This window comes from Microchirus variegatus (genome assembly GCF_963457635.1).
Source record: "Microchirus variegatus genome assembly, chromosome: 13".
NCBI lineage: Eukaryota > Metazoa > Chordata > Actinopteri > Pleuronectiformes > Soleidae > Microchirus > Microchirus variegatus.
The window spans coordinates 18,853,097-18,879,130 of NC_139814.1; the positions used below are offsets into that span (position 1 = coordinate 18,853,097).

The following is a 26,034-nucleotide window of genomic DNA, read 5'->3' on the forward strand; positions in this document are numbered from 1 at the left end:
TGTTCCCACTGCATACTGATAATTGTTATCCAACATTAACAAATGAGTGAAACAAAAAGGATAGTCGAAAATACAAAGAAATAAACAAACATCCAAGAAAATGCTAATTAAATTACCTTTTTCAAAAAGTGCATACTGTATATATGTCATATCAGCCTAAATATCACTGTTTGCTTTAGTGAATTGTTGAAGTCTGTGAGTCTGTGTGTGTGAACAGCTTGACAGACGGCTCTGTGCACAGTCGGTGTGTTTTGGCTCTGACCTCCTGGACCCTGTGAAATACTTCAGCGTCCAAATGTGGAGACACAGTCTCACCCCGGACATCAGACGTATCCGTTGTATATTTTGCTCTGCTCTATTTTTATTATTTCATCTTTTTTTTTTTTTTTTTGTAAAAACACAAACATTTGTGGCTCTTTTTTTCTCTCTCTTTATTTCATTTATATTTGTTTATGTCTATGCTCCACAAGGGTCGAGTCAGCCTGAAGCCAGAGGCCATGAAGAGGCCGGCTTCAGCTTGTTGAGGCAAAAGGTAAACACTTGATTGGTCAATAAATATAAAACCAAACAGCTTATGGGTCACAAAGCCGATCTGTGACGAGGTTACGCACTCAGAATGTTCCCCCGCCCGCCCGTCCGCCTCCTGCTCTTCTCGAGATGCTATCAGGCAGAGGAAGAGAGACACCGACCTGGGGTCGACATCTCAGTTCTGCAGTTTCTGTGTTACATCAACATCATCGCAGCTGTGTTTAGAGGCCTCTGTAAAGCATTACGCGTCATTAAATCAACGCATACGAAAGGATATTGCTTTATTTAAGAGTGGAACTAACAGCTGTCATTAAAATGACCCATTTTTTTTTAGCCGTCCAGTCTGTCTTATCTGGCTGTGAGATGACATTGTTCCGTTGAGGCACAGTAAACTCTTCATTTTCTGCCATATTCTCCCCTTCTCATCTGACTTAAAGGCGCCATATGTAAGAATGTGGCCAAAAACGGTTACTACATTCAAATTCAAAATACAGAGGTCTTTTTGGTTTTCGTTTTCTGACATAACTGGCAACCCGTGGTTGCTCGGCAGCTGAGACTCTACTGACTGCAATGATTGGTAGACGGGGATAGGTGGCGCCACATGCCAAAACATGATTTCAAAACATAAACATGATTTGCAGTCTGCAAAAAAAAATTTTAATGCAAATATTTTGGCTGTACTGTTGTTGTTGTTATATGAACATTATTCCTGAGTCTCTGTGACATATTAGGAGGATTTTATGGCCAGTTGCTTTAGATTTATTACATAATGCACCTTTAACTCACTCAATAAAAACATTTTCTCTGCTTCCTCCCCCTTTTTTCCTCATAAAACCACACACCTCTTACAAAGTGATAATGTTTTTTTTTATATGTCCAGATCAATAGAATGTGGTCGAGGTCATGAGTCCAGGTGGAAGTGCAACAACAACATGTCTGGACAGGATGCACTGAGTGTCAGAGGATTGCTTTTACCTCCTATTTTTCCCCCCCTTTTTTCTCCACTTTTTCTGTTCATTCCTCCTTCCACAGCTCCCTCCGTCTTCCAACAGAGACTTGAGAATCCATTCTGGTTTTATGGGTTCATAAGACAAAGCTCTCTCTGTTGCACAGAGAGGATTCCCCTGTGTGCGAGTGTTTCACAGCCCAGTGTCAACCTGGAACCTCTCGCTCTTCTCTCTGCAGCTATTAATAAATGTCACACTCTTCTTTTTTTTTTTTCTGTGACCTCAATGCTTTTCCCCCCCCCTGCGCTCACCTCCCTTTGCATCCATCTTGTTTCTCCTCTGTTGGTGCTTTTGATTACCCTTTATTTCTTAGAAATACACTTCCAGATAGAGAGAGAGTGTGTGAGAATGTGTCTGTTCCTCGACAAAAAGACAAGTTGGGGAATAATAATGTTGGTCAGAGAAAGTTGGGCTTATCCCGCCCGGACCAGAAGTATGGATTTCCTGCCCGGAGCCTCTTATCTGTCACATCTAATACAAACAAAATGTCTGTATTGCCGTTGTTTTTTTTTTCTTTTTTCCCCTGCTCTCTTTTACTTTTGTATTTATTCATAGTTCTGTGTGAATGTTTCAAAGCTTCCTCGAGCAACAGTTCAGATGTAACTGCTGCCGTCTGCAACTTAAGATACACAACGACCTTCTGAGACAGCTTTTTACATGTGAATCGCATTTTAATAAAATTAGTTCATTTGTACTGCAGTCAAAATATGGCACAATCAAACTGTCATGGGGAAAATCTCTGCGTTAGACTGTTAGCAGTGTGTGTTTTTGGTGCATGTGGGAATGTATGCAGATTTAAACCATGCAAGCATTCATGATCCCATGATGATGGGGATTTCTCTGTATTCAAGAGTTCCACATGACTGTCAAAAATGTCCAATATGTTTGCTGATGACCCCCAAAACATATTCGTTCATATAAATTGGATTTTTCCTAGAAAAATGCTAATACAGAACTCTGGAGATTTGTGATTTGCGACATCACCTGCAACCAGGCACCCATTGGAGGACAATACCAGCTGTCAATTACTCAAGTATCTCCTCATATGTGCTGTACATATACACTTACACAACTGATATCATATGATATTGAAGGCGACCTGAAACTCGCGACTGAGACCATGAATTCCTCATAAACACATTTTACTGACATTACAAATCCAGTGTGAATGAGGCTTATTTTCTTTTATGGTGCCTATTCAGTATATTTTCACTTCCTGTTTGGCTTCAGCAGAAACCTGCATCCAATTTGTATACATATGGCCTATAGAATAAGAATAATATATCTGCAAAACAACAGGATATTAGCATTTCCATGTTGTTGTTTTTTTATCCATGTCGCCATTTGTCGACTTCATAATGTTTTAACTTGTTTTGCACAGTAATGGATTACTGTGCGGATTAATGATGGATGTTTATGATAAAGACATAAACAGCACTTATCTATAATCATCAATCCAATAATAAACACAGTACTAGACTATATACTCACTATAAACTTGGGTCTGTCGGCGCAAAAATTAGAAACAGATTTCAACACAGTTTCAGAAGTTGCCTCGTACTGTGTTTTATTCTACAAGTGACTTACATCCGTAAATTTCTTGAAAGAAAGTTTGAGCATTTCCATAACATATTCTGTTTCATCTAGAAAAAGGAGGCCGAGTTGTACATGTGGACTTTGTTAGGAGAGAAAGGGGAGATAAAGTCGGGGAGGAACGGTGATGCATTCCCGAGCGCAGTCATAGTGTTTCTTGAAGTTAATGATTTTATAACTTTTTGTCGACACACACACACACACACGGACAGACCCTGCAGCTTTCTCGCAGACCGACCGAGGGTGGCTGTTTTTTGGGCTGGATCGCCATGGAAACGCTTAAAACATTTCAATGTGTTCAGCATGAGTGAACTAAACTATGACTCATTTCAACCCCTCCCATGCACACCAGTGCACCCATACAGTATGGATTTCCCCGCCTCACACACACACACACACACGCACAACCTCATCACACAAAAAACACCAAATGTCCTCCAAATGTTTTGATTCACTCTTGGCCACGAACGATCCTTATTATTCTCTATTTTGTGCAAAGAGCAAAAGAGGATTGATTGCATATGATTAGATATGCATATGACATAGATATTACACGTGGTTTTATGACTGAAAATGACGCTTAGGTCATCGAAAAATAAGGCCCCAAGTCCCATTCCACTTAGTCCTACAACCTTCGTTCGGCATGTTCACACGGAGGCATTATAGGTGGTCCCGATTCTTGTTAAGGAGGGGTGTAGCGGATAATGAGGCCTTCAAATGGAGATATTTCAAATGTAGGTTTATGAGATTTTTCCAGAGACTCGTCTATAAAGTGGGCTACACGGTTGGTGGCAGTGGTTAGCACTTTTGCCTTTGCAGCAAGAAGACCCAGGTTGGCCAGAAGAAGGGTCTTTCTGCAGGGGTTTCCCCCGGGTTTTACCTTATGTCAGCTGGGATTGGCACCAGGGCCAGAAGATTGGATGAATGGATGCATATACAACTGGATATGGTCTTACAGTCTAGCTAATCAGGAACATACCAGGGGGAGAGGACATCCATCCATCTTCTACCACTCTATCCACCTCCATGAGGGTCAAACTCAGCTGACATAGGGCGATAGACAGGGTGTGAGTATCCTGGACACGTCGCCAGTCCACAGTAGGGCCACATACAGAGACAAACAACCATCCAGACCCTCACCTACGGTCAGTTAAGAGTGTTCAAATTGCCTAATCCCTAAATCTGCATGTATGTGGACTATGGGAGGAAACCTGAGAACCTGGAGAAAACCTATGCAAACTCCACGCTGAAAGGCAAGAGTGCTAACCGCTACACAACAAACTTTTTTACGAGCACAATTTAAAACATAACATCAGCTGAAGGGAAGGCTCTCATTGCTTATTGACAAATTATAGGTGTGTCTCTCAGTCTTCTTCCTCGAGGCTCTAACTCCTCCAACAGAGCGTCCTCCTCCTCCTGCTTCAGTCTGTGGATCCTCCTCCACATTCAAACCAGATAAGCTTGTCTTTCGACACAGACACACATTCAAGCACAAACACAGATAGAGAGACATGCATGTACGGTGTTGTACACTTCTCCTGCCACCCAAATGCATTTTTTTTTTAAATTTCCCTTCATGGTTGATGGTGCAAACACCTGGAAGCTAACTGGCCGCTTGAGACGTGTCCAATCTGTCTGTCTAATTGTGCGTGTGTGACACTTCTAACAAGAGGTGTCAAGTTTCCACCTGACCACATAGTGATGAGACGAGCCCCTCCCTTTTATCTGCTGGAAAAAAAGACAAACCTCTTCACCTTTTACCAGATCATTTTCAAACACCCGACGTTACAGTAGTTCATCGAGATTCTCGTTCCCTTTCTTTTTGATTACTTGATTGAGAGACAAAAACAAGCAGCTCCCTCTGCGATATCTGCGAGCTTTAAACATGGAAATACTGATCCAAGGTGTGTATTTTTGTCTCCTGGCTGCTGCTGCTGTGATGATTTGTGACCCAGGGGTTCCCTTCTTGAGGGAGACTGGGACGACCGCACCTGATCCCCGGAAAGGGGGTTAAGGGAGAGAATAAGGAAAGGAAAATACCAAATCCCAGCTGTTTGGAGCGTAAAAGGACAAGGAGCCAAACGCGAGGAATGGATCCTAACCTAACTCCAAACAGCACTGTGAGAGGTGGGCCGGAGAGGCTGTCTCTCACACAGAGGGAGGAGGGACCGACTGTGCAGAGAGCATGGAGCTTCATTCACTCTGCTGCACACACACACACACACACACACACACACATGCTCCGCAAGGCAGTTCTGAGGCTGAGAGAAAAGAGGGGAGCAAAGGAGGCAACAGCTCGTTTCGCCGAGTAAGTTATATTCATGTCGTATCATTAATGCTTTGACTTAAGACTTTGCATGTGTTTATCTTTGTTTTTGTCTGTGTAGTAATTCAAAAAGGGCACAAAATCACAGTGTTTTTTCCCTTTGCTGGTTTCATTAAATCAAGCTTCTTTTTCTTCCCAAAACTCATCCATACACACTTTACTGTTGATGTGAACCACATGTCACACACACACACACACACACACACAAACACACACATAGACACTGCAGTGATCCAGGTCTCCACCCTGGTGCTTCTCTACATGCACAAAAATTGGAGAATAGGGAGGCAAAAAATAGGGAGAGGGAAAGTGGGGGCGGACAAGTGAAGAAGAAAAACTTTAGGAAGACAATGTGGGACTGCTCCCAGTCTAGAAACATTGCTTGCACAATCCTCACGATTTTTTTTTTTTTTTGCCCTTCTGGTGTCGTAACAACTCGATAAAAGTTTGTTTTGTTTCACTCAATCTGTTTCTTTCTGATGTCACTCAGTCCTCCCCGTGGCTTTCATTTTCAGCCTGTTTCCATCTCATGCTGACTTTCTCCATTCTGCTGATCTCATTGTTGTCCCAGGTGGTGACAGACAGGAAAAACAGAGACGAGGCTACAGACGGACAGAGGGGCTGATGATCGAACCCTTCCAGTGAGAGGAGAGTTCCAGATCTCGTACGCTATTTTTTACGAGAGAACACGCATATACACTGATTTGATTTAAGTGGCACTGCTGGGCCTTTAGCTCCCAGGTCAAACCTCCAGGATGTCCCGGAGGAGGTCGACAGGTGACCTAGTGCCCAGGGACATCACTCAGATCTTAGCCAGGGAGGCGAGAGCTCAGCGAGGTAAAAGGAAGCCGGGGAGATCCCTGGGACAGGCGTTGAGCTGGTTGAAGGGGAGCAGGATGAAGAAGAACATCGGCAATGGACTAAACCGAACCGGGACTGGCGTGTCGGACGACAAGCCGGGGATTCAGAATCAAGAGCCTGCGAAAGGTGAGTGAGTCATGGCATTGTGGTACACCGCACAACAGGAGAATATGACCAAAAAATATGGAAAATTCTCGAGTGTCGTCATTTCCCACTTTGAAGAGGCGTGACCAATGGACAGAGATATCTGGACAGACCAACAAACCAAAGAAAAAAACTGCGATGTAGTTTTCTAGGAGCAATGACTATCTAGTAACGACTTTTTTGGAGTATCTTGCTTAAAATGGAAGCAACAGCCGACTTAAAAGACGGCTGACGCCATGTTGGATGTACACAAAAGCTGCTCGTTTTAGGAGATTCTGAAGTTGGCCAAAACAACCCTGTGTGTTGCCTTCATTGCACATAACCACATTGCACGAAAGTATAATCTCAAAGCAGCCAACAAACAGACAAGAGTTAACAACCAGCTGGTGAGCATAGCCAAGTATTTAGCAGTAAAAGAGCCAGTTGTTTCCCGCCTACATGTGATGGTGGAGACCTAAACAGAGCTAAAAATGGACAACATTACCCCATGTGTTGGCTTATATGCTTTTGTTCTAACATGGTGTGGAAGGAAGTAGAAAATGCACCTGATATCAATGATAATGTTTCTGTTTGTAATAAGTGGCGCTTAACGGTTCAAGTCAGGGTGGATTTTACACGTCAACATTCAGGTTGATTGAGGATCAGCCGCGATTCGCTCGTTTCACAACTCCGTTGTGTAATTCTCTGTCTGTTGTTTTGTCTGTCGCCGAATCACAGACTGTGAAATTCGACTGTTGACTTTTGGATTAAGCTGAAAACTTAGGGAGAGATTTCATTATCACCCGGGGACATCAGTCTGTACGTTTATAACGTGCAAATAGCCAGCGCGGAGGACTGACACGGCAGTCTAATCCCTTTTTTCTGTTTACTGATGTGTTTGCTTGGTCGGCAGCACAGAGATTACCCACAGTCCCCGTTTCCTGTTTTTGTTCCACCTCTTCAGCCATCCCTTTCTCTCCTGTCACTGTCTGTGTGTGTGTGTGTGTGTGTGTGTGTGTGTTACTGTAGTAACTGCCCAACAACTCTTGGAAATCCAGAGTCACGCTCTTTTCAGACTTTTTTTGGCTGGTCTCCTTCATGGTTTTTGTCCTTGTTCCACCAAAAGGGCACATCCATAATCCCTTATTATGCCTTGCATTGTGGTTTTTGTAAAGTCTGTGGAGAGAACTGTGAAAACTAGACGGGGAGAGAAGAAACAGTGACTCCATTTGAAAGCAAATATCAACTAGTGGCGACTAATTCCCCAGCAAAAGATGTGATGGTGAATGCGGGAAGTAGATGCAGTGTGAAAAGTGACCTTGATGCAGAACAAAAGATAACTGTTGTGTTTTGCACTGGCATACAATTACTTTGAGTTACTCACAACAGAGATGTTTATTGTGCGACCAATCTGACAAAACAAATAATTAGTTTGTGTGTGTACACAGACACACACACACTCCAGACACCTACATGTGCTTTTAACCTATGGAGTCACATCCTCACACTTCCCCTTGTCTAATTGCTCAGTCTGCATGACTGTGCTCTGTTTATGGGTTTGTTATTTTAGGTCAGATAAGGCCACATATCAACATCTAACAGAGGCATGAAAAAGCGGATGGACGATTAATCGGCCAATTGTAAAATTAAAAAAAATACCTAAGTAGAATTGTGGCAGCAGCAGCAAGCATTTGTTCATCTGTTTATTTTAGTGTGTTTTTGTAACAATAATGACATTTATGAAGCTCCTGGAATCATCATAAGCAGGTGTTTGGTTTAGAGGACTGCATGTGTGTTCGCAGAAGTCATGAAACGTCTGAGGGTCGTTGAATGCACCTTGTAGCCACTTGTTAACTCGAAGTGGAGAATTGCCCAAGACGGCGTCTCTGTGACACGTTTGGAGCAGCTTCCTGTTAGAGATGGGCCATTTTTGTGTCCGATACGATACCAAAAAAATCTACTGACACCGATATTAGTCATATTAGTCATCATGAAGCTGTTAATGACACATAGACATAATCCTCCTACTGTGTAACATCAGCCCACACATGACTTTTATTTACATCTTTACAGCCTGTGCATAGTGAAGCACGTGACATTTTTTTCTGTCCAATATGCGATCCAGTGATTTTGACCAAAATCCGAATCCAGATACCGACCAGAACCCCGATATCGAATTCCATCTTTACTTCCTGTCTGTGCAGAGGAATCTGCTCAAATTATTAACTGGAAAACCTCTAGTACAGATATTAGTTGTTTTTTGTAGATTCAAAAATCAGAATGTTCTTACATACTGCACACTTTTGTTTATTTTTTGCTGTCAACTATATGTATTTTTATGAGTTGCTTCACTTTGTCCTGTCACACTGTGGTGTTTTGTGTCGTGTCGTCCATGTACGACTTGCTCAGGTCTGCGCCTCTGCGATCACTCTGATTCCTCACTGTTTGATGTGCTGAATTCCAGGGAGCTGTATATTTGAGCGAGTTGTGTGAACGCATGTGTGTGTGTGTGTGTGTGTGTGTGTGCGTGTGTGTGTGTGTGTGTGTGTGTGTGTGTGTGTGTGTGTGTGTGTGTGTGTGTGTGTGTGTGTGTCAAGGTCTGTCAGCGTGCACGGGCGGCAGCATGAATGCCAGATTGGGCCGAGAGTTATGCGATGAAGAGGAGAGATTACAAACGAATCACAAAGCCCCATTCAGCGCGGAGAGGACTCATAGGGAACATTCTCTCAATGGCTTTTTTAATTAGAGCAACTTCAGAGCACGCACACACACACACACACGCACACACATTTTTCTATCTCCATCTCAGGTTGTTGCAGTCCTTGCATATCCATTGCTACATATCACCGGTCTTGGATTGCTTAACATCGTTAGCACCAGTGTGGGTGTGTTGCTCTTGTTTATAGTTGTGCTTGGACATCTTCATTACTGTGTGTGAGGGTGTGTGACTGAGTGCTATCAGAGGGTTTCTCTGTTGGTGTGTGTGTCGACGTCATTATGCCCGGGCTTAGGGTGGCGCCAACTCAACACCAGCACTCATTACATCACCGTTTACACACACACACACATACACAAAAGGGCATATAGAACTCCTGCGACTACCTGCTTTGTCCAGCGCAGCACATCGGCCGGCTGCTGGAGCGGTGAGGTCACCAACACAATCCCCGGGATTCCATCCGCGCGTGTGTGTGTTCCGTGTTTGTAGTCATTGTTTTCCACATGTGTGAAGCCAAGTGTTCGTTTGATGAGAATGCTTTTCACTGTGTGCCAGTCTTGGCTTCGCTGTCTCTATCTTCATGGGTGTGTGTGTGCGTGTGCGTGTGCTTGTTGTGCCACATCACAAAAGAGACAAAGTCAGGATTCCATGGATTCGCAAAACTGTAAACGCAGATTACAGAGCCAGCCGAGTAATTGAAGAGCAAACATCTCATTACACGCAGAACATTGTACACAGCCTCTCGGTTCTATTACAGGCCACATCTGAGAGCGACTACGCAACAGAGGGCAGCGAGCGGAGGGCAAAGGGAAGGAGTGTGAAAGTTTAATGCGACCTCACAATGTTCCCTCCGAACATCATTCAGCACACACACACACACACACACAGGTAATTTTACCTGTGTAAGCAGATACCTCCAAACCCTCATCCATCACCACAGACCCTAAAGCCACGCCGGTGAGGTAAACGTCTCCCGGGCAACAGCATTGTGAGGAGCATGTTGCTGTGGAGGCAGTATACTGTGAGGCAACAAAAGGGTCCAACTGTGCCGTCAGAGGGGAACACATTAAAGTCAGTGGAGAAGCGTGCAGAGGTGTGTTTAGATCGACGTGACACAGGAAGAAAAGTGTATTAAAGGTGACATACGGCGAAATGGCCATGATGTGTCATCAAAGACTTGCTGACAACAACGATGCTGCAATGACTCAGAAGATTTGAACCCAAAAGCACAACACGACAGCTGAATTTCAATCGGTTAAACAGGCGAGCAGAAATCCCCATCAAACCAACAGGTCAGGCAGAATAGGAATGCTGGAATGTTAAGGTGAACGCTAGACAATCTGGCAGAGAGCTGTGGAAAAGAGGTGGAGGAGATAATGATGCCAGGTGGGGATGATTGCAACGAGACAGGGTCTGAAATGACAACAAGCCGAAAGGTGATATTACAAACGACTTGAAGAACTTGTGACAGATGCAGCTGGTTTATTCATTCAGGATACATTTTTATTTGCAGGGCCATAAACTGAGTTTTTGTTTGGTGTTACGCATAACGTAAGGTGCCAATAATGCAGGTCGTTGCACTTTGATGCCCGTGTTGCCAGCACATTAATAAGCAGAGCTGCAGCTATAAGCTAAAACACGCTAAACTGTACTAACCTAAAAAGCCCCACGACCCCTCTCTAAAATGTCTGCGATTGAGTTGTGCTAAAACATTGATAGCTGAAAGTCGTAAGGGTGTTTTGCGCCTAATATGTGGATAGTTTTCTCCTGAAGAAGTAAGCACAACTTTAGGTCACACTTTAGATTAGGGAACACATATTCACCATTAACTAGCTGCTGACTAACATATATAAGTAGCACACTAGCCCTTTATTAGTAATAATTAAGCTCATATTAACACCTTATTCTACATAAGTTCATTCTACATCTATTACGACATGAATTACACCTCTTGTCATGTGATGACTCTCTGCTTATAAGTTATAAGTGCAGTTCAGTGTGTGTGGCAACTCAGACTGTCCAGTGTTTTAAATTGGGATTGTAGTAAGTATTTAAAACACTAAAAGTCACTGTTGTATATGTTAAAGGTGCATTATGTAATAAATCTAAAGCAACTGGCCATAAAATCCTCCTAATATGTCACAGAGACTCAGGAATAATGTTCATATAACAAACTGAACTCACCAACAACAACAGTACAGACAAAATATTTGCATTAGAAAAAATATTTTGCAGACTGCAAATCATGTTTATGTTTTGAAATCATGTTTTTGCCTTGTGGCGCCACCTACCAATCATTGCAGTCAGTAGAGTCTCAGCTGACGAGCAACCACAGGTTGCCAGTTACGTCAGAAAACCAAACTTAAAAGACCTCGGTATTTTGAATTTGAGTGTAGTAACCGTTTTTGGCCACATTCTTACATATGGCACCTTTAACGTATGTTATCTTTAAGAACCGAGGTCACGCTCCCCCACTGTCTGTATTACAGGATATAATTCATAACATATTATTAGTTGTAATATAATTTCACTGCACATATACATATACACGTTTGGGCGAGTCCATGCACGTTGCAAACATTATAGACTTTAAAAAAAAGGCGTTACTTAAATGTCTTGTGCTCACAAAAATCCAAATTTTCCAAACTTCTTGTTTATGGAATACGAGCTAATGGGTTGTTTTATAGGACATGGAGTTTGTTTGATGTGGAGGAGAAGCAGCTGGAAGACATCAGCGTGGGACTGAGGCGGTGGGAGTCTGTATATACACAGGCATAATATATACAAGTGATCAGGCCTCAGAAAGTGCCTGTGCATGCGTCTCCTGTTATGCAACACGCTGTAATAGATACACCTGTTGAACGCTGCTCTGCCCCGATCCAGCTGTGTGTTTCCCCCCTTTTTTGATTTTCTTTTTCCTTTTTTTTCCCCACTCAGTGAAGAGAAGAATAGACTAGACGATGACAAAGTAACTCAGGAATTCAGCCTGTCTCGAGTTAAGTGACACTTAAGAGCCGTATATGTTCTCAAAACCCGGGCTCAGTAAAACAACGTTGGGACGCTGACAAATGTCCCCCGATGTAATGTTTGATTCAGCTTTTTAAAGCGCCACGTTGTGACCGATTGTCTGACCGATGCCTTGCAAACTCGCACGTATATTACATTACAGTGTATTTAGCAGCAGGATGCAGAGACTCCATACTGTACAACCTTTTTTCATTTGGTAAAGTGAAGCATAAACTTAATATCCTTGTGATGCTGCTGTCTGTGTTTGTGTATTTCACATTCTGGCCATTTGATCATCATATGACACATTTAGTATCTCCTTAACTTTAAGTTCCACACATGGCCTCCTTCACCACTAACACTACTTATTGACCAACCACAGAAGAAGAAAAAAAAAACTATTATTACACAAGTAAAGGGTCCCTGAGAACCAGGCTTAAGACTCGCTGCCCCACACCACTCATACTACCTGCCTATGAGCCTACATGTGCCAATCGCAGTTGCTGCTGTTTCCTTTACCATGCAGCTCCAATTAAGTTTCCTGGGTGCGAAGTAACACCACATTAAAAAAAAAAAGTCAGATATTTATCACGTAACGTACCAAAGTGCTGTAGAAACACATGTCAGAAGAGTGCAATGTGGAAGACAATAGTATAAAAGATTGAGGTTCCACGCTGGAGTGTTGTAATTAACATTTACAATCATTTTTAATCCACGCTCATGTCCTTCGTGCTGTCTCTGTCATACGACGTATTGTTCGGCAGCTGTTTGGTATTTTTGTCTCAAAAAATAAATAATTCCCTGTGGAGACAATAAAATATATTAGAACGGATTTAATTTGAGCCCAAACCCAAATATATTCACTATAATTTATAGCCCCAGATATTCTATTGCTCTCTTTGCACTGTGTGTGTCTGAGATTGTTTTTATTGTGATGGCAGAGTTTTGCCACAAGATGGAGTTGCTTGTGAATGTGAGCCATAAAGACAAGGCAAAGGGGTTGCTCAAGGTCATACAGGTAAATCTATGATAACAATTGTTATGTAATTATTATTTTGTATTTAGTTTTGCATACACACACACACACACACACAAACAAATACAAAACAAAAAGGAACATCGAGGCAAATCCCCTAATCACCTTTTCTTGCAGCTGTGTTACAGTCAACCACGTTTCCCGATGACTATTCTCGTAGTGGAATATAATTCCACTTCTCTAATTGTGTGCACTCATATCTAATTTTCCGGTTTAAAAAAAAATTAAATAAAAAAATATAGTACCAATATTGAGTACTTCACTATACAACACATGTATAAGGACAAAATTATTAAGGACAGAATTTAATATTCAGTGTAATATGTCTAATAATACAATAAACATATGAAATCAAATGTTTTTTTGTGTATGACAGTGGGTAGCAAACATATTTAGCATCATAGGCTACATGGTGTAGCTTTGTTTTGAGTGTAACTGTGTGCATTCCCTTACCCTAACCCTAACCATCACAACTAAAACCCTAACCTGAACCTAATTCTAACCCTATAACCAGGTCTTAGCCCACCAAAAAGCCCTTTAAAGATGTGAGAACGAGCCAAAATGACATCACTACGTATGGTTTATACAATTTTTGTTGGTCCTCACAAAGCCACAAATGCACAGACACACACACACACTGACTGACTGTGTCTGTTCTCCTGTGAGCTGCCTTCAGCTCTGAAATCTGTCTCGACAATGACACAGACTTTGATCACACTCATCTGGGTCATGTTTGGCAGCTCGCAGGTGGGCACACAGCAGCTGACGCACACACACACACACACACAGACCCACACACTAAGTGCACTCTCACAGCTCCGTATGACAGATGAGATGGCGAGTGCTCTTGTGCTGGGTGTGGCTCTGTCAGGGCTACATTAGCAGACAGCGTCTCTGCGAGCGTTTTTAACTGCACATCGTGTTACACTTCACAGCGGAAAGCTTGAGAGTGATATCGTGAACTCATCTCTGAGACACACAGAGATGCTTCAAACTCACAGTAACTTCTACTGCTCTCCAGAAAACCACATCTATTCCTCTCGTAGAGCAAATATTACGAGGGATTATAAATTCCTCACCCGGCGTCCTAGCAGCTCTCCCCTCCCTCACTCCCCCACCACCCCTTCAGTGCGTAAATCTGATTTTTATTGGAGGCTTTTTATCTTCCTGCAGCTTTCTACACATCAGAGCAGTATAAGGAACGAGGGGATGGAGGAGGAGGAGGAGGAGGAGGAGGAGGAGGAGGAGGAGGAGGAGGAAACGTGATCAGGGTGACCATGAAGACGAGAGTGTAGCTTCAGTTTCATGCCTCCCTATCACCGCTCTTCCTTCCTTTTTCCCGTTTTGCGGCAATCATGGCGTCTCGGTTTCACGTGACACGTGCAGCAGAACAGCACAACCCGTTCTGATGGTGGTCATATCCTCTTCTCTGACCTCCTTCTAGGTGACTTGCTATCGATCCACGTTGCTCTGGGAGTGGTGTCACAGTGATGTGAAGTCACCATGAGATTCAGGGAGCGTTCAACACTGTCAGATATAAGATTGTTTTTTTTGCTGCTTCGTGTTTGCTAAATCGTGTCTGACATCGCTGTTATGACTCAAACGTGATGTTGCCTCTCTGGAATCCACCAGCACCTCTGTCTCTGTAACTCAGCATCTGGCTCAGCATCTGTATTTCCATTGAAGCATATCTGGAACGTTCTCGTCTCAGAACAAGCTTTGATGCGTCTCTGACTTTGACTGCTCTCCTGGCAAATATCCTGTTCTTTCTTCCTCAACGTGTGAGAAGTTCCATAAAGTACCAGAGCGCAGATCGGCTGAATTATTGAGTTCTTCCCCCGACTGCTCTTAGTTTCCACTATTGCCTGTGTGCCTGTGTTTATTCCTGCACCTAAACACCTATGATTATACTGCTCTCTTCCCGTCAGCAGCTCTCTGTGTGTCAGGAATCTGTGTTTTCTCCATCTCCACGTTGTGTTGACAGCTTTTCCTATAAGGACAACGCAACTCATGCTCACTAAAAGAGGAAATTAGGGGAGGTGCACGGCTGAAGTGAGGCATTATTCCTAAGAAAGCACTGTGTAAATCATTTGCTGAGCGATGAAACTGTGTGTAAGAGAGAGAGAGAGAGAGAGCGTCTCTTACTGAAAATGCTCAGAGTAGAGAGGAAGACAGTGGGAGGGGCACTCACACACACACACAAACACACACACACATTTGGTGGTGAGCTTGTCAGTGCTGGATGTGTTGTTGCTTCAGCAGCTGGATGTACACGGTTAGAAGAATTGAGTGTGCTTTGTAAGAATGGTGTCAGCAGTTCTGCATCTACATGTGTGTGTGTGTGTGTGTTTGTGTGAGTGTGCAAGAATGATTTGACCACAGGGATTCAGGGACTAACCAAGTACACTGACATCTGCTCAGGGTGTGTTTTTTTTGAGGAACCGTGGGGGTGAGGTCTTCACAGAGACGGAATATACTGTAGCTGCGATGGTCCAGGAAGACAACATGATAGAGCCCCTTTAATAAAGGGGCTGCAGTGACTGCCCCCCAGAATGGGGAACAGCATCCAGAAGAGGACGAAGAAGAAGAAGAAGACGGTGACGGAAGACGAGACGGGGGGAAACTTCTCTGCACCCTCGTCGCCGAACTATGGCAGAGAAAAAACGAAAAGCTTCTGGCTGTTTGGACGTCCAGAGAAACTGAGAGCAGGTGAGAGGAGCTGAAGGAGTGTGTTTGAAGGACTGGAAGATTTGAAAGAGCTGGGCTTGTTCACAGTGTGATGACTGTGCATGTTAAGAGTGACCATATTCCAATGCTGACATCACCTGAGTCAGCGTCAAGGTCTCCTGCTTATTGCACAACTATGCAGAAGCAGTGAGTGTTCGTGTGAGTCTTTTTTCCTTCCAATGCCAGAGTGTCTCTTGCAGAACGGGATTCTCTTATATTATTTTATGATTTCTTTACTTGTTTGTTAATGTCGGACCTTTGCACCCGCAGGGGGAAAAACTGAGCTCAGCGTCTCCCACACTGATAAATGTCTCTGAAGCACCTGAAGAACAGGTTTTCAAGAAGAAGCTCACAGCGATACATGCTGATTGTCAGATAACAATATTTTACCTTTTTCCTTTTTGTCAGTCTTAATTTTAATGACTTTAATTGCTTATGCAGTGGCAGAAAAGAACATTATGTATGTACACTCTTAGAAATAAGGGTTCCAAAAGGGTTCTTCTACAAGGGCTGAGGTTCTACCTGGAACCATCTTTGCTTCTGAAAAAATAATTTCCCAAAGAAAGGGTTTTTCAAGGGTTCTTGGTAACACTAACGGTTCCAGTAAGAACCATTTGGATCCAGAGAACCCTTTAGTGAATAAAGGATTTTAAAAGGGCTCTTGGTGGAACCCTCCAAAAGGGTTCCAGGTGGAACCTTTATAAAAAGGTTTTACCTGGAGCCAAAAAGGGTTCTTAAATGAGGACAGGCCGAAGAACCTTATATGGTTCTGCTTAGCACTTTTATTTCTAAGAGTGTATGAGCTGGTGCATTAGAATATCACTGATGGTATTTATCAGCTTAGCAATAAATTAGACTGATTAATCGATTCATGAAAGAACTTCCATTTGGCTGAAATGGAGTCCCTGATGCTGCTGCTGGTTTCCACGGAAACAGATGACCCAGAAGCACTGCAAGATAATTGTGTGGTGTTAAGGTTTATCTGGAGTCAGGGCTAAAAAAAAAGAAGGACCTCTGTCATCAGAGCATCAGGAGGGCATTTACGTGTGTGTTTGTTTACAGACAAAAAGACGAGAAAAGTACAGTCTTTAGCGAACAAACGCATCTTGACTTGATTTTCTCTCATGGTGGTCTGTGTGTGTGCGTCTGTGTGTTTCACTGTTCTCCTGTATTCGCCCGTCTCATTCATGGAGGAGTTTATTCAGAAACCTGGGCTGTGAATGCATTCCTACATTCCAGCCGATTTCTTCACGCATGGCCACACAAACACCCGACTCCTCAAAATCAGGCTCCACAGAATCAGGCCCAGCTAATGGGGCAGAATAATATAAAATGCTTCGATGAGATTTCAATTTCAAAACCTGGCCCATTTACACGGCATCAGACTCATGAATGGATTACCAATGACTGGATGCCTTTGCACACAAAAGACACGATATTGTGCCAGTAGTGTTGCAGTCGAGAAGCTGCCAGCTGAGCATAGTTGTCACAAAGATGTCTATTCATCTGCTGGTGTGAGAAAGCAGAGCGTCCACACACTGCACCACCATTAGGTCACTGTGTGAACTCACTTTGCTGCATCCACAGGTGGTTTAGTGACGCAGAGAGGGAGCCAGATGTACACACACACACTCAGACTCATCTCACGCTGACATCCTTTCATGCCTGGGCGCTTTTGAAGTTTTTTTTTTAATATAAAATCATGTGATGCAGCAGCTCGTGTGCATTCAGCTGTTTCATATTCTGATAACTGTCCAATCTGAGTCCGAGCGTCTGATCTGACCTGACGCGTCTCATGTATTAAGATAAGAAAGTCAGATAATCCAACGATTAACCCCTTAATTAGCTGGAAATATTAGTCCACGTAATAAACGCCTCAGTCCTGCAAAGGTGAGACATTTGCATTTTACGCATTCACTGTGAAAGAATTGCGGCTTTAAGGGCCGTAAAAGATGCACATTTGAAGAAAAATCAAACAGAAAGAGAGGGAAAACATGCATACAATGTGTAGGGCTGTGTATAACGGAAGAACAAGGCTGTCAGTGGTTTTCACCTTCATTTTCTCTATGTGCAGGGTGTGATATTCTATATTCCCATTATGCCGCTGCTGGCAACGGTTCGCCTAAGCTTTCTGATTTCTGTAAGCGGGGCTAAGACTCTCTCGCTCTCTTCTTGCTCCTCCTTTGAAGATTAATTTATTGCGAGCTTCCATCAAAGTCGTGGACTTCCTGCAGTGAGCTGAGGCAACACACAGCTGGATAAAAGGAGGAGGAGGAGGATTTTTTTTTGCTGTTTCTTTCTGTGTTTTCCTCTGCTTTTTCATGTCAGCGAGCAGTGTATGTGCCATACATAGCCTTCTATTTTCTCCTGTCCTCGTTTTCTCCTCCGAGCACAAGCCACATAACAGAAGAATGAGGGAATGTTTTTTTTCTGCATCTGCACACACCAGTGTTTCCCCTTTCTTTCCCTCAACTTTCTCATTTCATGCTTTTGTCCGTGCTGGAGGCTAAGTACTACGTCCATGTTGCGTTAAAAGCCACTGAAAAGCCCTGTCATTCATCACGTCTGTCCTCCTTCCTGTGACATCAGCGTTCTCAGGACCTCCAGGGCGGCTGGACCCCCCCTTCCCTCCACCCCACCACCCCCTTTCCGCCTGTTTTAATTGTCGTCGTCAATTTTTCACCTGTAACGTCATGTTCTGGCCCGTTGCACCAAACTGTTGCCAGTGTTCTCTGCAGGTGAAGGGGAATCATTACATCCCTCCTCCTCCTCCTCCTCCTCCTCTATCCTCTCTCGTCTCATGCCCTTCAGCAGCAGCAACTTTTGTTTTCTTCCTTTTCAATGAAAGGACTTTTTTTTTTTGGCAGCTTGCAATTGTGGTTCGTCTCCGTATTCTCGTCCTCTAAATGTAGCATGGGGAATTTTGAGTCATCGGACGGCACCTCTGAAGCACTTTCAACTTATAATCATTCCCTGTACATGAGCCACGGGCTGTTAGCGAGGATCGTGAATTGCACAACGAAAAGTGTTCTGTTTGTGCGTTTCTTATTTAATGACCTGACCCAAATTCACCTTGAGCTGTTTTTTTTTTTTTGGTTTTGTTTAGTCTGTGGTTTGGCACAGGGAACAATTAAAGCTGCATCAACTATTTCATGTAAACAAGTGGATCAAATGACTGCCGTTCTCATCAACTCTCCATTTCACCATCAGACTTTTCAGTCTTTTAGATCACTGCATTGTTATTTACATAATAAACGCGCAAGGTTAAAGGCGCCATATGTAAGAATGTGGCCAAGAACGGTTACTACACTCAAATTCAAAATAACAACGTCTTTTAGGTTTCGTTTTCTCCGCCATTGTAGCTCAGACATAATTGGCAACCCGCGGTTTGCTCGGCAGCTGAGACTCTACTGACTGCAATGATTGGTAGACAGCGGTAGGTGGCGCCACATGCCAAAACATGATTTCAAAACATAAACATGATATTTTGGCTGTACTGTTGTTGTTGGTGAGTTCAGTTTGTTATATAAACATTATTCCTCAGTCTCTGTGACATATTAGGAGGATTTTACGGCCAGTTGCTTTAGATTTATTACATAATGCACCTTTAATGTATCTCACCGATGCTAGCAGTGTTTTTTGACGTGTTTACACCAAGTGGAACAGTTCGATGAGTATTCTTTCTTTTGCATTTCTATTAGGAATAGTACCAAAATAACTAGCCCCAAAGGTTCCATTTCTTGGGCTCGCTTTAAACGACAACAATCTGAACACAAACCGCAAAAGTGGCGTTGCGTTTTATTTTGCGTTAAGACAAGCGTTTTTGGTTGGAAATCTGCATGCACAAGGTGACACTAGGTGGCTAGGTGGCACTGTGAAGCACTGCCATACAACAGGAGCACATGCGTTGAAACTTCCTTCTACTTGAAGTAGCCCACAGTCGAAAACCAAAACACTAACTCAGCTTAATTGCTGAGATGACTCCTGGATAGGTATCAGAGCAGCTAAGGCAACTTGAATGTCCGACTGATGGATATAATCCGACACGTTTGTTGTTGTTTTGCTGCATATGGATCTGACGTGACACTGGAGCTTTAACAGTCTAATCCAGATGTTTCTTCATGAAGTTGGTGGAGACCAAAAAGGAGAGTAAAAAAGACAGAATTATTTTGAATATGCACTGATGCAGGGGCTGGAAACACGTGAAATCAACGTGAATCGCAAAAACTCGACTGCACAAAAAGCAACTGGCACATTATGAGGTAACAATAAGTTGTGAAATGCTTTTAGATGAAGCTACAGGAAAAAGTAAAGACAACAGTTTTGTTCAAGTTTCATCATTGGACGACCACACACCGATGGATTTCTTTCTCTGTATTTCCTGTAGCCGAGTGGTTTCCACTGTCACTGCTATAAAAAGGACTCCAGTGTTTAGATTGCTCTGTAATGGAGCTGAGTCCAGTGGCTTCCTGCATCAGCAAATGAAATTGAATTAAAGCATTACTTCATAGTATTAAACAGCACATACACAGAGAGAGAGAGACCTGTATGTGACCTTGTTAGTAGGCAATTAGTATTATTATAATAGATGGTTGAGTTCCAGGAGGAAAACACAACTTTTCTGCTCATTTTGGGTTTAATTTTACAAAAATTCAATACTATAGGTCTTGTTCTGCTTTTGCCAAAGATATTGGGATTGACGACAGTTTTTCTGTCACGTTAGGTTCCCCTGAAACAACTCTGAGCATCTGAAACAACTGATATTTTAGTGTTTCCTTCCTCCAGCACACCTGGTTCAAATGAATAGGCTTTTGTAGAGGTTGCTCTTTGGTGACCATTTGGATCAGGTGTTTTGAAGCAGGGGAAATATTTGAAACATGCAGGGCAGCGGAGCTCCAGGACCAGGATTGAGAAAGGCCTGTGCAAGCTCCTCAAGAACAGAGAAATGTGACAAGAGAAAAGAATGAAGTGATTATTTTCTCGCAGCTTGTTCTTGACACAGAACTTTTTTTTCCTTGTACGGTGTCCAACAACTATTATGTGATTGGCCAGAAACGCAAAGTGGGCGTGGTTAATGCGGAAATGTTGTCATTCCCTATGAGGACTTCCCAGTTGAGTTTCTCTGGCCAGAACTAACTCTGTTCATGTGGAGTATGTGCAGGCCTCAATACTTGTAATACTTGTTTGTCTCTCAGAATCTGTGCTACGTGATTTTAGATGTCATGTTCTAATGTTTGTGTGTGGAGCAGGGGCCTCAAACTCAAAATGACCTTGGGGTGAACTTCAAGGCTGGGTCAGGACGGGGGTCAGTGAAAAACTTGGTGGCTAAATCTGCTGCTGAGCATCTCAAATAAATATAATAATGAACACACAAGGTCAGTCTGTGTGTGTAGTACTTGTTTTTTTTTTGTCAGCTAACCTTAAGAACCTAACAGTGGTGTCAGGACTCGTGTCGGCAAAGAGGTTAATCTGGGGGAGCTGTGTGTCCGTGCCAAGCAGATGGCGTCAAGTCGGTGCCAAACACGGTTTCTCTCTTTCTCTGTCAGCGTTTGGCAGCGAGTTTACTCAAACGTGCCGTCGTCTTTTCACGCGGATTTACAAGTGTTTCCAAACCGATTCAGTGTGGAAATGGTATTGACTCTTTTGGGGGGGGGCTTAGTTCATTTGCCGTGTATAATGGGATTCTGCTGAGGAAGAGTGTGTGTCACTCTCTGCGACAGTAATGAAGGCCACACAAAACTGGCAGAAAGAGTTGTTGTTGTTGTTCTGAGCGAACACGTAAACAGAACTCCCTCACTTTAGCACACTTAACACAGACCGCGTCTGTTCACGGTCTAATGTGTCTGGTGTGATTTGGATGACGCGCGCAAGTCAAGTCAGCAGAAGTGCGTTCCTCCTCCTCACATTCGATAATGATAACGATGAAATATTCCCACTAATATTTCCATGGCGTCCGTTGAACAGACACTCTACGTCTTTACTCCTGTGTCGCAGCGTAAATGGCCGAATCACATGGGATTAATCACATTTAGAGTCGACCGGGTCCACGAACAGAAGAGAACAAGGGATTATTATTGTCTCACAGAAAAGACCATGTGTGGAAATCTTTAACTAAGTGATGTACATGACATTTTGCTTACAGAGGAAGCCGAATACATACGCTGTGGTTCACGAATGAGGATTGATTTTGATTAGTTTTTACAGCTGCTACAAAATGTTTGACTGTGGAAAATAGCATATTATCTTGTGCCACTGCAAAACAGAAACTATATCGTAGGAAATCTGTAGAGCAAGCTTGGTATCGTAAAATTCAGGATGTCATACGGCTGTTGAAATAGCTTTTTTTTTACTTTGATTTTGATTGGATGAATTGAATAATCCATGGACCAATTTTTCTTTTCTGTGATGAAATTAACACAATATTGTTCCTACTCATGTTGCAGCAGATGTATATACATGTTCCTTCACTGAGCAAAACAAATAAACGTACTGTCGTTGTAGAGCGTGCCAGCATAGAGGTCAAGGAGGTAGCGGCTGCTTTAGCCTGATGTTGTAGCCATAGTCATATCAGCAGATCCTGGTGTGTTTGTGCCGATATCCAATTTTTAAGCCATATTTTATTGCCGATAATATCATGCATGCCTTGTTTATAATTTTGTGACTCGACTTAATATTTTCTTCTAAATCAAAAGCGTATGCGACTTGTCTGGCTCGTTAAATCATATTGCACTCTTAGAAATAAGGGTTCCAAAAGGGTTCTTCTACAAGGGCTGATGTTCTACCTGGAACCACTTGCTTCTGAAAAACCCTGTCTTCGGGAAAGGGTTCTTGGTAACACTAATGGTTCCAGTAAGAACCATTTTGATCCAGAGAACCCTTTAAAATCCCTTTCCTGAATAAAGGGTTTTAAAAGGGTTCTTGGTGGAACCTTTATAATAAGGTTCTACCTGGAGCCAAAAAGGGTTCTCCTATGACGACAAGCCGAAGAACCTTATATGGTTCTACTTAGCACTTTTATTTCTAAGAGTGTACTCTAGAAAGTCATTATAACCAGTGGATCACATACTTATTGAGTTCTCCTGAGCTTGAGAAAGAAAAATGGGTCTTGTCATTTTTTGCAAAAAAAATGAATCTTCCAACACAACTTCAATCCCTGACCTACTTAAAGACGTCAGTGTCATCTTGTGAGCCTTTTGTTTTGATGCTTCTTCACTCTTTTCCCCACAGCTTATAAACAGCATATACTTAAAGGTGCCATATGTAAGAATGTGGCCAAAAAAGGTTACTACATTCAAATTAAAAATACCGAGGTCTTTTAGGTTTCGTTTTCCGACGTAACTGGCAACCCATGGTTGCTCGGCAGCTGAGACTCTACTGACTGCAATGATTGGTAGACGGCGGTAGGTGGCGCCACATGCCAGAACATGATTTCAAAACATAAACATGATTTGCAGTCTGCAAAAGATTTTTTTTAATGCAAATATTTTGGCTGTACTGTTGTTGTTGGTGAGTTCAGTTTGTTATATGAACATTATTCCTGAGTCTCTGTGACATATTAGGAGGATTTTATGGCCAGTTGCTTTAGATTTATTACATAATGCACCTTTAATGGATATGATTTTCATTTGTAAATGAAATTGTGATTTTTTTTTTTTCTGTTGTGTAACCTGCTGCATCACATTTTACAGAAAATCTGTAGAATCAGACTTGAGGGCGAGTGGTCCTGTCCTGTCCTGACCTGCTCAGAGATGACACTGCAGGTCTCTCATTAACTCGTCAATCATTCTAAATGAGGCTGCTCACCATCAGGGAGACGGGGCTTCATATATAACTTAAATCACCTGTGGGCTGTTTTTCCCCCTCTCTTCCCAGCTGTTGTGTTTATATCGACTACACACAGATTTGAGTATTACGTTTGACTCTGTATTTAAAACACATGCTACGTTAGGTTGACTTCCACTTCTCTCTCAGTATACGTTACACCGTCTGCTCTCTGGGTGGTTTTTGTCTGGAGGCCTGCGTTTCTCTGTAATTTTCCAGGGTCACACAGGGGACTCGAGGGCTCACTGCAGCTGGCGAGGCAATAATCGTATTATCTTGTTTTCAGAAGTGCGTATGAATGTGCCGGGACAGTGGGTCAACTGTGTTCTCTCTACTGTGAGAGGCTTCCCTATCTGTGTGTGTGTGTGTGTGTGTGTGTGTGTGTGTGTGTGTGTGTGTGTGTGTGTGTGTGTGTGTGTGTGTGTGTGTGTGTGTGTGTGTGTGTGTGTGTGTGTTTACAGAGGCCTTCACTTTGGCGCTCATAAAGCTTTTAATTAAGAAAACGACAAACATGAAAAATGCCTCACCCTTCTTCAGTGGGGGAAAAAAACAACACACCCACACTCCTCTCATCGTGTTGAGCGACAGACCGAGAGAGGAATAATTACAACATGTAATTGTGAGTACAGCGAGTGCTGCAGCAGTTAAGTTAAGCTTTGTATTTCCCCCCCCGGTTTTTGTGTGTTCATGGGTATTGAAGACAACAGAATGTAGAAACACTGCTAATGTGATGATATACGAGATGACATCATGTTCTTTTAGGGGAATTCCATTTCGGAAGGGTAAGATTTTAACCACAAGCCCTGAGAAATGGGCCTGGGCCTTTGTGTGCCGTTGTAGATGGTGCTGATGTGCAGTCAGAAGTTAGGTAATGGAAACACCTCATTTTTGAAAAATCTCTCAAATATCGCTAAAGCTTTTTTTACGCTCTAATGAGGTGGTTTTTCTGACCTGTCGATATACAAGTTTATCACTTGGGGGGGGTCACATGACCAGTTCACTTCAGACAAGGTGATGCGGTATGTAGTTCGCCTTTGTCTTCTGTCGAAAACAATTATAGCAACAGTAGAAGATAATCGAGATAGATAATAGATAAATAGATAATTGAGATCACTGTTCCAAAACCAGGGCGACACAAAATGCTTTCAGCCATCTTCCTCAAAGTGGAGAAAAATGGGATTTCGCGAGACGACACTCTTAGAAATAAAAGTGCTAAGTAGAACCATATCAGGTTCTTCGGCTTGTCCTCATACACTCTTAGACATAAGGGTTCCAAAAGGGTCCTTCTACAAGGGCTGAGGTTCTACTTGGAACCATTTGCTTCTGAAAAACCCTTTTCCCGAAGAAAGGGTTTTTTCAAGTGTTCTTGGTAACACGAAAGGTTCCAGTAAGAACCATTTTGATCCAGAGAACCCTTTAAAACCCCTTTCCTGAATAAAGGGTTTTAAAAGGGTTCTTGGTGGAACCCTCCAAAAGGGTTTCAGGTGGAACCTTTTTAAAAAAAGGTTCTACCTGGAGCCAAAAAGGGTTCTCCTATGAGGACAAGCCAAAGAACCTTATGGGTCTCCTTAGCAATTTTATTTCTAAGAGTGTAGGAGAACCCTTTTTGGTTTTAAAACCCTTTATTCAGAAAGGGGTTTTAAAGGGTTCTCTGGATCAAAATGGTTCTTACTGGAACCATTAGAGTTACCAAGAACCCTTATTATACCCTTTCTTAGGGAAAGGGTTTTTCAGAAGCAAATGGTTCCAGGTAGAACCTCAGCCTTTGTAGAAGAACACTTTTGGAACCCTTATTTCTAAGAGTGTAGAGTGCAAAACACTGAGTTAGAAGCAGCTGTCACTTATATTTTGAGAAAACGTGTGTAATGGAAACACAACTAATAAGAGCTTTACAACCTGCTGCAGGTCACGACCAGACCTGGTTCAAACGAACAGGCTTTAAGGCTTTTAGAGCTCGTGGACGAGCTGACCATTTGAATCAGACGCGTTGTTTTTCCCATTTCCCTCTGCTCTTCTTCACCTCCCTCACCTCTCTCTTTCTATGTGCACCACTGCTGCTGATGCTGATGGTACATCTCCACCATCTCCTGGCAGACATCTTTGTACGTTTACTTCCTCTCTGTCTTTTGCTCCCCTGCACAATCATTAGTTTCATCAGATAAAAGCAAGTGAGTAATGATGCTGAGTCACCTGAGATGTGGTCCTAAATAGATAGAAAATATATTCCATTAGATGTATTGTATATATAGTGGATGGAGCTTAGCATGCTTGGATCTCCCTCGCTGGTTAA

The 26,034-nt window shown here is 42.8% G+C and overlaps 1 protein-coding gene across 1 annotated transcript in view; it reads left to right on the forward strand.

Annotated features, from left to right (window-relative positions):
* Window positions 1–6,209: 6,209 nt before the first annotated feature.
* Window positions 6,210–26,034, forward strand: part of nhsl3 (NHS like 3) — a gene marked incomplete at its 5' end in the record, with an annotated part of 33,980 nt that continues 14,155 nt past the window's right edge. Inside the window, one exon of the mRNA XM_083900033.1 lies at window positions 6,210–6,441. Coding sequence (XP_083756159.1) covers window positions 6,210–6,441 — 232 coding nt within the window. The remainder of the gene's footprint in view (window positions 6,442–26,034) is intronic.